This window comes from Accipiter gentilis, chromosome 33 (assembly GCF_929443795.1).
Source record: "Accipiter gentilis chromosome 33, bAccGen1.1, whole genome shotgun sequence".
Lineage (NCBI taxonomy): Eukaryota > Metazoa > Chordata > Aves > Accipitriformes > Accipitridae > Astur > Astur gentilis.
In genome coordinates this window covers 2,639,686-2,655,649 of record NC_064912.1, presented here as the reverse complement: position 1 = coordinate 2,655,649, position 15,964 = coordinate 2,639,686, and the positions used below count along the sequence as shown (strand labels likewise).

The 15,964-nt window shown below is 62.4% G+C and overlaps 3 protein-coding genes across 6 annotated transcripts in view; all 3 read left to right on the top strand.

The window, feature by feature from the left end:
* The first annotated feature begins 1,044 nt into the window (after positions 1-1,044).
* Positions 1,045-3,530, top strand: NME4 (NME/NM23 nucleoside diphosphate kinase 4). The gene is made up of 5 exons (XM_049791866.1): positions 1,045-1,148; positions 2,702-2,832; positions 2,972-3,073; positions 3,150-3,262; positions 3,337-3,530. Exons 1-5 carry the CDS (start codon positions 1,058-1,060, stop codon positions 3,455-3,457), a joined length of 558 nt encoding a protein of 185 aa, XP_049647823.1. The 5' UTR covers positions 1,045-1,057; the 3' UTR covers positions 3,458-3,530.
* Positions 3,531-4,375: 845 nt separating this feature from the next.
* On the top strand, positions 4,376-11,873 carry DECR2 (2,4-dienoyl-CoA reductase 2). Of its 3 annotated transcripts, XR_007504573.1 has the most exons (10): positions 4,376-4,508; positions 4,667-4,735; positions 5,172-5,223; positions 6,812-6,947; positions 7,348-7,472; positions 8,647-8,740; positions 9,038-9,142; positions 9,754-9,942; positions 10,772-10,986; positions 11,619-11,873. XR_007504573.1 is itself a non-coding variant. In XM_049791861.1 (9 exons), the coding sequence occupies exons 1-9, from the start codon at positions 4,411-4,413 to the stop codon at positions 10,804-10,806; spliced, it is 903 nt and encodes a 300-aa protein (XP_049647818.1). In that variant the 5' UTR covers positions 4,376-4,410; the 3' UTR covers positions 10,807-11,873. The 3 variants fall into 3 exon arrangements, 2 of the variants coding, with proteins under 2 accessions (XP_049647818.1, XP_049647819.1); XM_049791861.1 differs by having other exon boundaries at positions 10,772-11,873; XM_049791862.1 differs by having other exon boundaries at positions 9,754-9,971; positions 10,772-11,873.
* Positions 11,874-14,230: 2,357 nt separating this feature from the next.
* RAB11FIP3 (RAB11 family interacting protein 3) overlaps positions 14,231-15,964 on the top strand; it is an 80,482-nt gene continuing 78,748 nt past the window's right edge. For both annotated transcript variants that reach the window (XM_049791827.1, XM_049791826.1), the window contains exon 1: positions 14,231-14,845. In XM_049791827.1, the coding sequence (XP_049647784.1) occupies positions 14,534-14,845 (312 nt within the window). In that variant the 5' untranslated portion in view covers positions 14,231-14,533. The remainder of the gene's footprint in view (positions 14,846-15,964) is intronic.

Sequence of the window (15,964 nt, the reverse complement as noted above, 5' to 3'; positions counted from 1 at the left end):
GTCTCGAGAGTTCGGGATGTATGGGAAGCTCCATCAAGAGTGATTTCCCACTGTGGGCTCTGGGATGAGGCTGTCTGTACAAACCAGATGCTGGAGAATTGAGCCCCCCACACACACACCTGCCTGTCTGCCCTTCGGGAGTAGGCAGAGCTCCCTCACCGACTTAATTCAACCCCAAGGAAAACTTGAATGCTGCGAAGAGGAGCATCCTCCCTCCTACGCGCAGCGTTCTGCCTGTCGCTGCTTCGTAAACTCCCTGTGATACCTGCCTCCTTCCATCCCCCTCCCTGCTTCCCGCAGCCTTCAGAGATGCTTCAAAGCAGAGGGGCTTCTCCTGAGCAGGGTAAGAGCAGCCTCTGCACCCCTCCCAGGGCCTTGCACCCCTTTTCCAGCACCCACTACCTGTCCAGGGCAGCCCCGTGTCCCAGGGCGAGGGCACCAGCCCCCGTGTTCCCTGCTGTAGCCCTTCACCGGGGCTGGGGGATCCCCACAACACCACCACCCCCCCACCCCCCCCTTGCACCCCACCTCAGGCTGGTGGGGGCTAAGCCAGAGCGTCTCCTCGCCTGGACCATCAGGGCCCAAAGCATGAAGTAGGTCTGATTTCTGGCAGGGTCTGGCCCCTCTCCCGTGCCCCTGGTTCACCCGTGGGGTGGGTGTAGGCTCTGCTCCCACCGCGGGAGGGGTTGGGGCTCAGTCCAGCCGAGGTGAAGGCTCAGCTCCGTGCCGGGGGGGGGGGTGCTCAGGACCGGCACGTCCCGTGCTCGGACACTCTGTACCGGGGACGCTCCGGCCCGGGAGGATGCTGCGGACCGGGGGGATGCTCCGTAGCAGGGCTGCTCCGGCCCGGGAGGATGTTCCGGATCGGGATGCTCCGGCCCGGGAGGATGCTCCGGCCCGGGATTCTCCGTGCAGGCGGGGCGGCCGCCCTGTCCCGGCGGCTGCTTTAAGGGGAGGGACGGAAGCCTGACCCGTCCCCGGGCTCGGCCGGGGCCCTTAAAGGCTCCGCGGGGCGGCCGAGCCCCGCCGCGGCCAGGTCCGACCCGCCGGCCCCGCCATGGGCTCCCTGGGGCGCTGCCTGGCCCGGAGCCTGCTGCGGGGGCAGCAGGGCCCGAGCCGCCCCCCCGGGCCCCGCTGCTACGGCTCCGGTGAGACACGGCCCCCGTCCTGCCCCGGGACCCTTCCTGCCCCGGGACCCTGGCCCCATCCCTGTCCTGCCCCTGGGGACCCTGTTCCCATCCCTGAGCTCTCCTCGGCCCCTTCCCTATCCCGCCCCTGGGGACCCCGTCCCCATCCTCATCCTGCCATGGGGACCTGGTCCCCATCCCTGTCCTGCCCCAGAGGAGCCCGTCCCCAGCCCTATGCTGCTCTCAGCCGCTTCCCTATCCTGCCCCTGGGGACCCACTCCCCATCCCTGTCCTGCTTCTGGGCACCCTGTCCCCATCCTCGTCCTGGCCCCGAGGACCAAGTCCCCAGCCCCATCCTGTCCCCAGTCCCCTGCCTGTCCTGCCCCTCGGGGCTCCTGTCCCCATCCCACCCCTATGGTGCCCGCTGCCCCATCCCGTCCTGGTGCCCCCAGTCCCCCAGCACCCTGTCCCTCTGTCCCAGGAGAAGGCCCCCAGGCAGAGCGTCCGGCTCATGGGGTCCTTCACTTTTTTGTGGTGTGAGTCCTGTGTGCCACGACAGGGCAGAGGCCAGACTGGTGGCTTCCCCCAACACCACCCTGAAGGTCCAAAGGGGTTTGGTGTCCCCAAGGCCACAATGGGGACACCCCCATCCTGTCCTGGGGGGACGATGGGGTGGGAGCCTGACAAAGCCAGGCCGTGTCCAGCAATGCCCAGAGAAGTGGGTGAACTCGTGCGGTCACTTATCCTGCTCTGTCCCTGCCGGCACCGGGGCCGGCCCACCCTCACAGCCCAGGACAGGATGCCGAAGACTGGGGCTGGCAGTGAAATGCCTTGGCTTGGTGTCCTCTCTCCCTCTCCCTTCTTCTCCTTCCTGTCCCTTCTGCTCCTCCAGCAGATGGGATGCACTGTCCCTTGGGGAACTTGTGTCCCCTCCTGCCAGCGTGACTCCGGCAGGGCCAGCTTTGGGGTGAGGGGGGAGGCGGTGATGCAAGACCTCACCGTCCCACGGTGCCATGGATGACAGCGATGCCAGACCCTGCTATCCCACAGTGCTCCATGTTGCTCTCCACCGGTGGAGGGCTGTGACCAGGGACCTCCTTTGTGCCAGGGCTGGTGTCCAACTGCCTCCGGGCACGGGGAAGCACCCGAGGCCAGGCAGGAGCGATGGCACGCTGCAGGTGGCACCCACAGCCCCAGCAATGGGACACTGTGGGGCACTGTGCTCGGCCAAAACCAGAGATAGCCCGTCCCACGCTGGGTTAAAGGGTGTTTCCTGGCCATGCACTTGTCTCCAGCACCTGTCAGGCTTTCCAGCTTGTCCCTTGGGTCCCTACTGGGACCCTACTAGTCTGTGAGGCACGGCCCGGTCAGGGAGACGCGGCCCCGGCATGGGGACACAGGTGGGGACAGGGTCACCCCGTGGCAGCTGCTGCCCACTGGGACCGAGCAACAACCCGTGGTGCCCCGGGAGCAGCTTGGGGTTCTGCTGCCACAACCTGTGCCTGTGTCCCACGTCTGGTGGTGACCTGTGTCCCGTGCCCGGTGGTGACGCTGACCCCTGCATCCCTGCACAGCCCCCCCGGAGCTGCAGGAGAAGACGCTGGTGCTGGTGAAGCCGGACGCAGTGCAGCGGCGGCTGGTGGGGAACGTCATCCAGCGCTTCGAGCGGCGCGGCTTCAAGCTGGTGGCCATGAAGTTGCTCCAGGTACCCATCCCCACCGAGCTACCACCCGTCCCCCCAGGGGACGCTGCTCCCCACAGCCGGCTTATGGGGGTGCCAGGAGGTGGGTGTCAGTGAGGGACACCGTCTGGGTGTCCCCCCCGTCACCCCGCGCTGCCGTCAGGCCGACCAGGGTCTCCTGGACAAGCACTACCAGCAGCTGCGGCAGAAGCCCTTCTACCCGGCGCTCCTCGCCTACATGACCTCGGGGCCGTTGGTGGCCATGGTGAGGGGCTGGGATGGGGGATTTGGGGGGTCCTGGGGGGGTCCGTTGGGGGGCTCAGGTGTCCCCTGTCCCACAGGTGTGGGAGGGCTACAACGTGGTGAGGTCCACGCGGGCCATGGTGGGGGACACCAACTCCGCGACGGCGGCGGCGGGCACCATCCGGGGGGACTTCAGCATGCACGTCAGCAGGTAGGGGAACGGGGCGGACGGCGGGGCTGGCGGCGGGACCCCACGGCCACGGCACCGGCCCCATCTCTGCGCAGGAACGTGGTCCACGCCAGCGATTCGGTGGAGACGGCCCAGCGGGAGATCGGCTTCTGGTTCCAGCAGGATGAGCTGGTGGCCTGGGAGAGCGGAGACCGGGACTATACCTATGGGCCCTAGGGTGGCCCTGGCCAGAACGGACCCTCGGCCGTGGGGGGAACCCCCGGCCCCACAATAAACCCCAGTGCCTCCAGCCGTGGCTCCGGCCTCCTGCCTTGGATGCCACCAGCAAGCGCTGGGGGGCACTGGGATGCCCCCAGGGGGTCCTGGGGTGGTACTGGGAAGCACTGGAGGCACTGGCATGTCCCTGGATGATACTGGGGCGGTACTGGGAAGCACTGGGATGTCACTGTGAAGTGCTGGGCTGTCCCTGGGGGACACTAGTGTGGTAGTGGGAAGTTCTGGGATGCACTGAGATTTCCCAAGGGGGCGCTGGGGCAGTACTGGGAAGCTCTGGGAGGCACTGGGATGTCACTGGGGTGGCACTGGGAAGCGCTGGGAGGCACTGGCATGTCCCTGGGCGATACTGGGCTGGTACTGGGAAGGTCTGGGAGGCACTGGGATGTCACTGGGGAGCACTGAGGTCGTACAGGGAAGCTCTGGGAAACACCAGCATATCCTTGGGGTGGTACTGGGAAGCTCTGGGAGGCACCGGACTGTCCCTGGGGGGCACTGGGGCGGTACTGGGCTGTCCCTGGGGGGCACCGGGGCGGTACTGGGAAGCACCCTGGGGGTAGCAGGAGGCTCTGCAGGTCCCTGGAAGGGACCGGGGGGCGGGTCTGGGCTGGGAACGGGGCGAGGGGAGCTCCGGTGGACACCGGGATGCCACTGGGAGGGATGGGGCTGTCGCGGGGATGCCACCGGCACACCAGTATGTCACTGGGGACACTGGGCGGCGCTGTGGGACGCCGCGCCAGCCCCGCGCCGTTGCCAGGCAACAACTGCCGACGTCTGCGCATGCGCGGGGCGGGAGGAGGCCCGGTGAGGACTACATCTCCCGGCAGGCTGTGCGGGGCGTGCCGTCCCGGCGTGCTTTGCGGCGTGCCGTCCCCCTGCCGGCGGATCGCGCGGCCATGGCGGAGGCCGCAGCGGCGTCCCGGCCGCCGCCGGACGTGGACACCGACGACTGCCTCCGCGAGTACCGCCACCTCTTCAGCCCCGACATCCTGGCGTGAGTGTCGGGGCGACGAGGGTTCCGGCCCGCCGGGTGAAGGGCCGCGGCCTGGAGGGCGCGGCCTCCCCCGCCTGCGGCCTGCGCGCTGAGAGGGGGCCGCCTCGGCCGGGGGCTGTGCCTGGCGCTTGGCTCTGACTGTCCCTTTGTCCCCCCAGGGGCCAGGTGGCATTCATCACCGGTGGCGGCTCGGGCATCGGCTTCCGCATCGCCGAGATCTTCATGAGGTGCGGGAGGCCGGCGGGGGTGGCGGCAGTGCCCGGGGAGGGGTCCCCCAGCCCCCTCGGGCGCCGGTGGGGACGGACGGCGTAAAAGATTCCCTTCCCTTGAGGCGGCTGTGGTAGAAGAAGAGGTGGGGTGTGAAGCCGGGGGCAACGGAGTCTTTGTGACAGCTGTGGGCAGCCCTGCCTGCTGCAGGCTCTGGTGGTTCGTGGGGGCGTGGGAGGCAGGGGCTGGCCTCGGTACAGGGCTGGGATAGGTCTCTAGTGCGCTGTGACTCTCCCCCGCCTTGAGTCCTGCGGGCTTCGGGGAGCAGCAGTTCCTCCAAGGATGTTGTGTCATGTCCCACCACTCCCTGACCAAACTCCTGGTAACCCCAGAGGTCCGAGATGACTGTGAGGAGCTGGCGCTGTGTGGTCCTTCTCACCAGCCCCTTCTTTGTAGGCACGGCTGCCGGACAGTCATTGCAAGCCGGAACCTGCAGCGAGTGTCAGAGGTGAGTCTGTGGGCTCCACCGGGACAGGCAGGCAGAAGGAAGAGCTGTGAACGCCTGGAAATCCTTCTGCACTCTCCTTTGGGTGGAGCTGGGAGTAGTGCAGCAGGAGAAATGGCTTACCAGTGCTGCCCTGTCTTCTCTTGGCTCTAAGTGCTTCAGCACCAGCAGGCAGCAGTGATGGGTAGGATGGGTCTGGGTTTAGGGTGGGCTGCACCCACCGCACCTCATGGTGGAGCTCAGTTAATCGTGGAACTTGCTACCTTCCCCCACCAGCTTTGGGGGTGTCTGTTCCAGATATCATATTGCCTTTTCCTTGAGGAGACAGAAAGAAACAAACTGTGGTGAAAGTTTGTCAGCAGGGAAGTGGCAGAGACCAAAGTCAAGCTTAAATCTCAGCTTCGAGTAGGACAAGACCCCTTTGTCCAAGGGTTACATGAGTTGAGGTGGGTACGCTGAGCTCCAAAATCTCAGTTATCTTGTGTTTTGAGATGGAGGGGAGGACTGTGGTCTGGAAAGCAGTGACTGAAAAAGCTGTATTAGACTAGCTACCCTGTGGATGGCTGGGGTGTCTGACTCCAGGCTGGAGTTTGGTTGGTCACAGTTTCCGTTCCTCACAGTGGCTTGTGCTGCGGTCTAGGGATGAAAGTGGCTGTGAGGGAGCTTTATGGTAGCTGTGTGTGGACTTCACTGAAATATAACAAAGGTCAAAACCAGCACTTGGGACTGAGCTGGCATGACCCATCTGCCTCCCAGAGGTGGTTAAGGCTGTCATTTTGCATTCCTTCGTGCTCATGTGCCAGAAAACAAGCTGCAAAGCTCAGCAGCTTTTTAGTCCATAGGGGCTGAAGTCTTCTGAGTACACAGGGACTGCTTGGCCGGGCTCTTGCTTGGTGCTGGGAGTACGTGTGTGCTAGCTGGGGCTCAAAGCTTCTCGCAGAAGAGCCCAGTGAGCCTAAGCAGGAACATGGAGCGCCTCTGGGTGTTGTGTGGGGTTGCTGCTGAGTTTGTGTGTCCCCTGTGCTTAATTTGCTGGGGGGAGTCATGTTCTTAATGAGCGCCTCAGGGGTGGTTTGTGGCAGACACTGAGCTGCAGAGCTGGACCACTCTGCCTTGCAGGTGGAGACCCTGGCAATTGCTGGTCTGCATTTGGCCTTTTGCCTACTGACGTTTTTTGGATCTAAAGGTTAATTATGTCTGGGCTCATGCCAAAAATGCCTTGTTGGGGTTCAACCTTTGTACTTGCCCTGCAGAGATGTTGCTTGGGATGTGCTGTGTCGATGACAGGCCACGGAGATAACTGGGTGTAGCAGGTTGTAGCCTCAAGGCCAGCCTGGCATTTGGTTGGGACATGATATGGGCTTTGGGTTGGGACATGCAGGAGCTTTCTCTGGTTACCCCAGGGCTTTAGCTGCAGGGTGCTGACGGGCTGAAGCCGGCCGCATTTAGGCAAGTCTCCCGTGCCCACAGTGTTTGCTGTGTGCTGCCAGGGATGTGGCTCCTCTCTGACTTCTTGCTTACCTGTTACGAGGCCTGGGTCTAACACTTGCTGAAGGAGAGAGTCCCAGAAAGAATTTTTTTTTTTCTCCAGGCCTCAAAAAAGTTGGTGGCAGCCACAGGCCAGCAGTGCTTGCCTCTGTCCATAGACGTCAGGCAGCCCCAAACCATTGTGGCAGCGGTGGAGGAGGCACTGAAAGAGTTCAAGCGGATTGACATCCTTGTCAATGGTGAGCTGCTGAAGAGGACAGAGGGAAGATTTGGCACGGACTCACTGCTAGGAAGGGCATTTTCCTGCATGGGGGTTGTGTTTGCCTAGTTGTCTGGCTTATGCTGCTTTGGCCTGGGAGCATCTGGGCAGGCCCTGGCAGTGTAGAGGGGATGGGCTCAGAGGAAGCAAAGACCTGTTCTTAATACGTGGCCATCTGATCATCCCTGCTGTCACTGGACCAGCACCCTCCTGCCCTCAGGCTGGCTGTGCTGCTGGGCACCCAGAGCCACAGGTTGTTTATCCCCTTACCAGGGCTGTTTTCAGTCTACCCAGACGGTATTGCTCACCATTCCTCTCGCAGAAGTGTCCTGAACCTGCCTGATCTCTCCTGACTGTGCCCCCGGCTGCTTGTTCTTCAGGTGCTGCGGGAAACTTTCTGTGCCCAGCCAGCGCCCTGTCCTTCAATGCCTTCAAGACAGTGATAGATATCGACACCATTGGCACCTTCAACACCTCCAAAGTCCTCTTTGAGAAATATTTCCGGGTAAGTGGAACCAGAGCCAGAGGACTTGGTGGAGAGGCTCCTGGTAGGTAGGGGTTAGTGTCAAACAAATTGCACTTTGCCCCTGAGAAATTCAGGGAAGTGTGGAGGGCAGACGGTAGCACAGCACCCGTGTACCCGGGGCTGTGCTGACAGGCCTCTGCCACCAACCCTGCTCAGATCCAGTCTGTTCCCTCCCAGGGAGGGCAGCCCCTGTGCCGGAAGAGGGAATCCTGCCTGTCCCTAGCCCTGGGGCTTTTGACTCTTGTGGCACCTTTCCGCACTCTGCCACCTGCTGGGGAAGAAGCTGTGATCTGCTGCTCCTCTTCCAGCTCCTCTGCTTTCCCTTGGCCTTTGCTTGTCCCCTGCCTCTCCCACTTTGTCGTGGTTTAACCTCAGCCGCCAACCAAGCACCACACAGCTGCTCACTCACCTCACAGTGGGATGGGGGAGAGAATCAGAAGGGTAAAAGTGAGAAAACTCGTGGGCTGAGATAAAGACGGTATAATAGGTAAAGCAAAAGCCACGCAAGCAAGCAAAGCAAAACAAGGAATTCATTTGCCACTTCCCATGGGCAGGCAGGTGTTGAGTCATCTGCAGGAAAGCAGGGCTCCATCACACATAACGGTGACTTTGGAAGACAAATGCCATCACTCTGAGCGCCCCCCCTTCCTCCTTCTTCCCCCAGGTTTATATGCTGAGCATGAGTCCTATGGTCTGGAATATCCCTTGGGTCAGTTGGGGTCAGCTGTCCTGGCTGTGTACCCTCCCAACTCCTTGTCCCGTCTGTCCCCCACCTACTCACTGGTGGAGTGAGGTGAAAAGCAGAAAAGGCCTTGACTCTGTGTAAGCACTGTTCAGCAATAATGAAAACATCCCTGGTTATCAGCACTGTTTTCAGCACAAATCCCGAACATAGCCCCATATTAGCTACTACGAAGAAAATTAACTCTATCCCAGCCAAAACCAGCACGTGCCTCTCTGGAAGAGCCCCGCTGGCTGCCCCAGCTCAGTGAGGCCGGGTGGACAGTGCTGCCCTGGTGATGGGTTAGCAACGCAGAGGTAGCAGCGCTCACGGGTGACTGTCCCTCCTAGCCCAGCTATCTTGTCCCACCACTCCACTATGTGACCCCTTGTGCTGCTCCCTCCTAATGCCATGTCTCCTTTCCTTCCCCAGGACCATGGTGGAGTCATTGTTAACATCACGGCAACCCTGAGCTACCGAGGGCAGGCCCTCCAGGTGCATGCTGGTACTGCTAAGGCTGCCATAGGTACCTAAACGCTTCTTGCTGGGGCTCTGTGAGCTGTGTGAGGCCAGTAGGGAAGCCGGTTCTTCCCGAATACTGGGATGGGAAGATGTCCTTGGGAGAATTGAATATGAATCAGTGTGGGTACTATGTGCCTCGGTTTGGGATGAGGCTGTTCTTTCCCCCGGGGCTCTTCTAAGGCCCTTTGCTCTTGGCCAAAGTCTCCTGTGGCTTTTTGCGACCCCCCCCCCCCCCCCCCCCGCCAAGTTACTGGAACAGCTCTGCTCTCCGTTTCTCATTTATGTTGTAATCCCTTCACAGATGCCATGACCCGTCACCTTGCTGTGGAGTGGGGACCCAACAACATCCGAGTGAACAGCTTGGCGCCTGGCCCCATTACAGGCACCGAGGGCTACCGGCGGCTGGGTAAGGCAGCCTGGGTCCCCTGTCTCTGCCTCGGTGGTGGCTTGCTGGTGTCTGTCTGGGAGGGGGCTGTAATGGACCACCAGTGCCATGCAGCTCCTGGGGCACATGATGCAGCCAGGGCCATTGCTGCTGGGCACGGCTGTACCGTGATTAGGCTGGCCGTCTCTTTTGGGGGGCAGCCCTTCCCACATCCTCAGTACCTCACAGGGCACTGATTTTTCTCTGTCAAGTGGCAGCTTTTTGTGCTCTCTGATGCCATAAAGTAACATGCTCTCCCAAAGCTCAGCCTGGCCACCCACCTTGCCTGATGGTTTAGCTCTTGCAGTCCATCAGCAGAGTGTGGGTTCAGCCCTGGAGGCTGGGAAAGCTCTCTGAGATCTTGTCTTGAGCTCACTGTTGCAGTACAAAACCCACTGCTGGGCTTGAGCTCTCCTCGTTTAACTTGCTTCTCAGGCCTTTGTTCCTGGGCTGCCCTGGGTGCCAGGATCTCACCTAGGTTCCCTGGGGCTCTTGGCAAGCCCCATGCAAGCAGTGCTGCAGTGTCTGGCAGGCAGTGGTGGTGGGCAGGTGGTCCCATTGTCCTAGCTGACTCTTTCTTCTACCGCTCTCAGGTGGGAGATTTGCTGAGGAAGGAAGTCAGTTTGATGTGATCCCACTCCAGCGTGCAGGGAACAAGACGGAGATCGCCCACAGCACGCTGTACCTGGCAAGCCCCCTCTCCTCCTACGTGACGGGCACCACCCTGGTCGTGGATGGTGGGAGCTGGCTGACCTCTGCCAACAGCTTCTCTGCCTTGCTGGGTATTGCTTCATCCTCTGCTAAACTCTAGGTGACGTGCATTTCCCCCTCCGTGGGATTAGAGCAGGGCTTGTGTCAGAAACCCAGTTGCCCTGTGATATAGGGGCATGGCTGCCGTAGCAGTGGGTATTTCTTCAAGTGCCTTGGTCACCTTGTACCAGTACCAGGCTCTGCCCCTCCTGAGGCAGCTGAGCGGCACATACTGTGTTGGGGAAGAGGAGGCAGATGCTGAGTGTGAGCGTCTCCAGGGTGAGGGCAACCAGCCCAGGTCTCAACTTGGCAGCACTTGTTCTCAGACCTTCCTCTGCTTTTGGGAAGGTGGAGCAGGGTCACCCCCATGCTGTTGTCAGAGCAGGTGGAAGAGAACATGGGGAACATCTCTGAGTCCTTGTGGACCATCCTAGGGATAACTTGGGAAGGGCAGGAGGACTTGCTGGGTTTTTCCTCTGAGCCTGCGGTTGACATCGCATCTCTTGTCGTTCCTGCTGTGGAGGATCCTTATCTGGACACCTCTGAGTGTCTCCTGAAGTGTCGTGATGCCCCTTTTCTGTGCCACACCATCAGGATTGGGCACAGAGAGTCCTGACAGCCTCTGCCTCCCCTTTCTTCCTTGCACGAGTTACTGCGGTCTTATGTTGCGGTTGAATTGCATGCAGGACTCATGTTGGCTGTGTGTGTCTGCAGAGGTGGGAAGGGAGCTGGCACCTGGCGCTTTCTGCGAGAGGCGTCTCCTTTCTTCCCCTCATCCCCTGCTTGGGTCCTGCCTGGCAGTCTCCGTGAGTGGGGCAGTCCCAGGGAGGACTGTGTGCCCACATCTGTGCTGTCTTGCAGATTTCTGGGCTGCAGGAGCAAATAAAAATCAATGATGGACAGCCTGGGATTGACCGATGGACAGAAACGTGACCGAACACACTGCTGCTTGGGACATCTCGGGGTGACGTCTCCGAGTCGGAGCCGATAGCTGCCGCCTCTGATCAGCGACTGGTGGTGCTGGTGACGCTGCCGATCCTGTGTCCGCCTGGGGGAGGGAGCACCAGGGGTGCTGGGTAGGGAGCGAGCCCACCCCTGTCCTGTGCCATTACTTTCTTCTGAGCTGACATGTCTGAGGATGCAGGGACAGTGCGGGTTGTGCAGGTTGTGATGTTCACTGTCCATTTGTGTCTCCCTCCAAGTTGCTCTCCTGGCCTTTCCCGAGTGCCGGGCAGTGCTGCCCATGGATAGCTGTCCTCTTCCTCCCCTCTCCCCCATCTCCGCCTGAGAGCTGCCCAAGACCCCCAGCAGCAGCTCCTTCTTGGAAGGGGGTGTGTAGTTCAGCCCGCCTGGGGTTGAGATCAGCCTGCATGCTGGGGCCAGCTCTGGCTTGGCAGCAGTAGCTGGCAGCTCTTGGAAGAGGAAACAAGGACCAAGCTAGCCCCTGGCAGCGGGAAATGGCCCCATCCCCTCGGGGTGGGAGGACGTTCCTAGATGGGGCAGTGGTCCCTGGAGGCTGATGCAGATGCAGCTGGGATGTCCATCTCCCAGGAGCAGAAGTGGTGTGAGGTTCAGTCCCACCAGAGCTGGCTCTGTACTGCTGCGGACTGTAGCACCGTATCTGTTGGGAGCCTGAGATGTCCAATTGTCTGTCTGGCACCCATCTGTATGTCACGCTAGTCTCATGCTGTCTCCTTTCTTTGTACAGACACTACAGCTGAGGGTAAATGAAGCTGCAGGGGCTGCACCGGGTCTGGACTGGGCTGCTGGAGCCAAACATGTCCCCGGTGCCATGCCTCACACTGCTCGTGTGCAACAGCCTCCTGCTGCTGATGGCAATTTTTAAGTTCATCCTGAATTCTGTGAAGCTTGTTTTCCTACTTGATTGCATTTCCTACTTAATTGTAGACTTGCCAGGTTTTGCTCCTTCCTCCAGGCCATGAATAAAGAACTTCCACCCTGAGCCACGATGCTTCTCATCTGTTTGTCTGTGCAGGGGGTTGATCCTGTAGCCTCTGACTGCTGGGAGCTCCGGAAGGTTTCCCTGTGCTCCTTGTCTACTTGTGAGCTGGCAGTGGCAGGAGCTTTAGGGGGCTAAGTCACGTCTTTGGTCAGAGCATTGCTTGCTGCTGCAGGAGCAAAGCCAGCTGCTGTGCTGACCGCTCCTGGTGGTCCGAATCGGGCCCTGAGGGAGGATGGAAAACCATTGGTCCCACTAGCAGAGTCCTTGGCGGCTGTTGTGTCCCAGCACTCCAGGCCAGCGGTGGTTGGGGACCTGCCATCTCCTTGGCCCCAGCTGGTTCTGGGGAGATGGTTCCAGCAGCTGTTGGGTCCATCAGCAGAGGTGATGGGGAGGTCCTGAGGGACACGGTGAGAAACACACCGACCCCTTCAGAGGGGAAGGGGATGTGGTGCCTGGACTGGGGTCTGGGCATTGTCCTTTGCCTTGAATCTCTCCTAGGATTTGCCTCCAGCCACAACATCCCTCTTCCCAGATAACAGGACAAGTATTTTCTCCTGGAAAAGGTACTTGTGTGATGTTTGTTGGTCCCAGCTGCAGTCTTCTGCTCTCTGACCTGCATCCCTTGTTCTGGGAGGGTCCACATATTTAACTGCTGCTTGTTTAACCACAATGGGGAGCAAGGTGAGGCTTCCACTCTCCCCACAGCAGGAAGAGATGCACAAAGGAGAGGAGAGAGGTGCTGCAGGAGAGGCAGCCCTGGAGCTGCTGCCAAGCCCAGGCTGTGCCACGGGCTCGGTGCTGAGCTGGGCTACTGGCCGAGCTGGTGTGGGTGCCACCCCACACGGTGAGGATGGAGCCAGGCAGAGCTGCCTGCATTGCCTGCCCGTGCGTGGAAACCTCCATGGTGGTCACAGCCTGAGCAGAGCCTGGGGGCGTCAGAAGGAGGGAGAGCTCCCGCACAGGGGCTCGGGGCTCTCCTGGCTCCATGGCCACCGAGGGAAGGGAGAATACTGCAGGGCGGTGGCCTGGCCGTGCGCCTCCGTCACCAGGGAAGGAGCTCTGAGCCCGACCTCCATCGTGTCCTGGAGCTGCAGAAACCCACGGAGGGGTGCAAAGCCGCAGCTCACAGCGTCAGGCTTGTCCCTCCAGCCCTGCAGGTGCATTATCCGATGCCCGGGCAGCAGCGAGCGCAGGCAGGAAACCTGCTCGCTTGAGCTGTCTGGGAACTGGGGGGATTATAATGCCGAGGGGATTTTATAGGGGACGGTTCAGGCAGTTGTTGCCGGGGGGGTCAGGCAGTGCAGCCCTGGGCTTTCCTCCTGTGGGACTGACAAGGGAGCCCCCTCCCGCCCCTGTGAGCTGCTGAACTCCGGCTTTTGGGGCCGAACGTGCTGGGGGTCTCCAGCTTTGGGAAAACCGTGCTGGGGGACACACCGTGCCCCAACCAGGCTCGTCCTGAGATGTCAGAGGCAGCCATCGCCTGGGTGGCCTGGCAACGAGGGGCCCTGGGCAGGCCCCTCAAACTTGCTCATCGAGTTTGCTGCTAATTATACCCGCAACAGGAGATGGAGGCGCAAACACTGACGGGGTCCCACCAGCGTGTGCATGTGCGTGCAGAAATTACCGGGGCACAGAGCCTGCGGGCTGTGAGCCCCTGAGCTTGTTCGGGGGGTCCGTGCACCGCGGACCCTCGCCGGCGACCGACAACCGAAACCCTCGGCCTGCTCTTTCCTTGTGTCACGGTGCCTGTTTCCACGCGGCAGACGCTGGCGGGGGGACGGGACACGCGGGCCCTGACGGGGGGCGCAGGGCCTGGTGCACGGTGACACACACACCCCCCCCCCCCCCCCCTCCCCGGTGGGGTGCATGAGACCCGGTTTACCGTGATCCCCCGGGGCAGGGTGACCCCTCGGTGGGGTGCAGGGCCCTGGCGCGTGGTTACCGGCCCCGCCCCGCCGGAGGGGGTGTGCAGACCCCGGTGCACGGTGACGCCCCCCCCCCCCCCTCACCTCAGCCCCGGAGGGGGGCGCGGGCGGCACGTGCTCGCGCGCCGCGTGGCCCTTCCCCGCCCCGCCCCGCCCCGCCCGGCGCCGCGCACGAGCCGGGGCGGGGAAAGGGGCGGGGCCTCCGCTCGGCCTCGCGCCGCGTCGAGGTGGGGCCGCACTGGCAGACGAGTGACGTCACCGCCCCGGCTACTGCGGCGGCTACCGGGTTGGATCTGGCGGTTCGCCGCGGGCTGCCTCGGAGCGGCGGCGCGGGCGGGCTTGTTTCTCGGCGCCGCCGTCTTCCTTTCCGCTCCCACTTTCCCCCCCCGCCTTCCCGCCCCGCCGACCGCGGTGGGTGAACCGCGTCCCCCGCCCCGGCGCTCGGAGCCGCCGCTGACGGGCGGGCGGGTCGGGTCGGCAGGGCCGCCCCCGGTGGCGGCGCGGCGGGCGGGCGGGGCCGGCGCCGCCTCGCACAAAGCCGTGTGGCCGGGAGCGGGCGGAGCTACCGTTGGGACCGCACCGGCACCGGCATCGCCGCACCGGTTACCGGCACAGGGACGGCACCGCCCCGCCGGGCGGCCGCGATGTGAGGGGGGCGATGGCCGCGGGGCATGGCCGCCGGGCAGCGGCGGGGCGGGCGGCGGCGGCCGCGGGCGCTGAGCGCCGCCGGTGAAAATGGAGCCGCATCCGCCGGCGGCCGTGCCCGGGCCCCCGCTCCCCCGGGGACCGCGGCGGGACGGGACGGGGCCGGAGCCGGAGCCGGGCCTATGGGCACCTGAGGCCGCCGAGCCCGCCCCGGGGCCGCCGCCGTGGTCCCCGCCGGAGCGGAGGGACTGCCCGGCCCTGGGGGGCCCCGCCGAGCCCCCGGCCCGGCCGGAGGAGGAACCGCGCCTTCGCCCCGTCTTCGACGCCCTGGACCGCGACGGCGACGGCTTCGTGCGTGTGGAGGAGTTCGTCCAGTTCGCCACGGCCTACGGCGCCGAGCAGGTGAGGCCGGCGGCTCCCCCGAGCACCGGGGCCTGCCCCCGGGCCTGGGCCCTGCCCGGCCCCCCGGGGCCCTGCCGGGCCGGGGCCTCCCCTGGCACGCCTGCCCGCCACTGGTGTCCTCCGTGGGGCTGCGTGCCCCGGGTGCCGCCTCAGGGAAGGACCCGCCGGGCCCGGGCGTGAGGCGAGGCGTGAGGCGAGGCGACGGCTCAGCGCCGCAGTTGGTGTAACCCGGTGGGGAGCCTCCGTGCTGGGCCTTCGGTGGTCCCCTGTCTGCTGGAGGGGTGACGAGCGAAGGCGGCTGGTGTCGTCGTCGTCCGCAGCCCTTGGAAGAGCCTTTAATGTGAGCGAGGGCAGCGTCTGCATCACCGGCCTCCGGGTCGTCCCGGGTGAAGGGCGTGCGTGGGCTTAAATGGATGCAGGAGGTACGGACGGAGCCCGGTGAGGCTGGAGCTCGCCTTTCCCGGGTCCCGATCCGCTGGGAACAGAGCATCTCGGCAGTGCCGCTGGAAGCCCGCATCCCCTCTCTTTGTTCTCCATCAATAACACGTTGAGGTTTGTCCGAACAGCTCCCGTGCATAAGGAACCAGCAGTGAGATCCCGGGATCTCAAGCTGCTCCTTGCCCCACTCGCTGCTGAGGGTCCCTGCGTGGGCTTGCTGGCACTGCGCCGAGGATGGAGTACTTCACTCAGCACGGGTTTGACAATCCTGAATGCCCTTTTTTTTTTTTTTCCTCCTTTCCATTGCTTTGTACCATGGTGAGCTCGTGTTTCCTTGCAGCAGATCAGATGCGATGTAATTTGAAGCTGCCTGGTATGACCCAAAATGGAGAGAGCTCTAGCAGGGGATGGAAATTAATTTGTTGACGTTTTGTACATTGCCTGTGCTGGCATTGCTACAAGAAAAAAGATTTAATTTTTAAGGTGTGTAGGTATTGTTAGGAAGTTTCTATGTGCTTACCCAGGAAATCTGCTTTAATTCTCTAGCTGTAGCTGCTCTGCATGTATTAAAGTGGCATGACAAAGCAAATCATCGTGAGTGAAGGAGTGTTTTGGTGGAGGAGGGTTTTTTTATCTCTGTCCTCATGGTAAAAGCACCTCTTAAAGATAAAATAGAGGCAT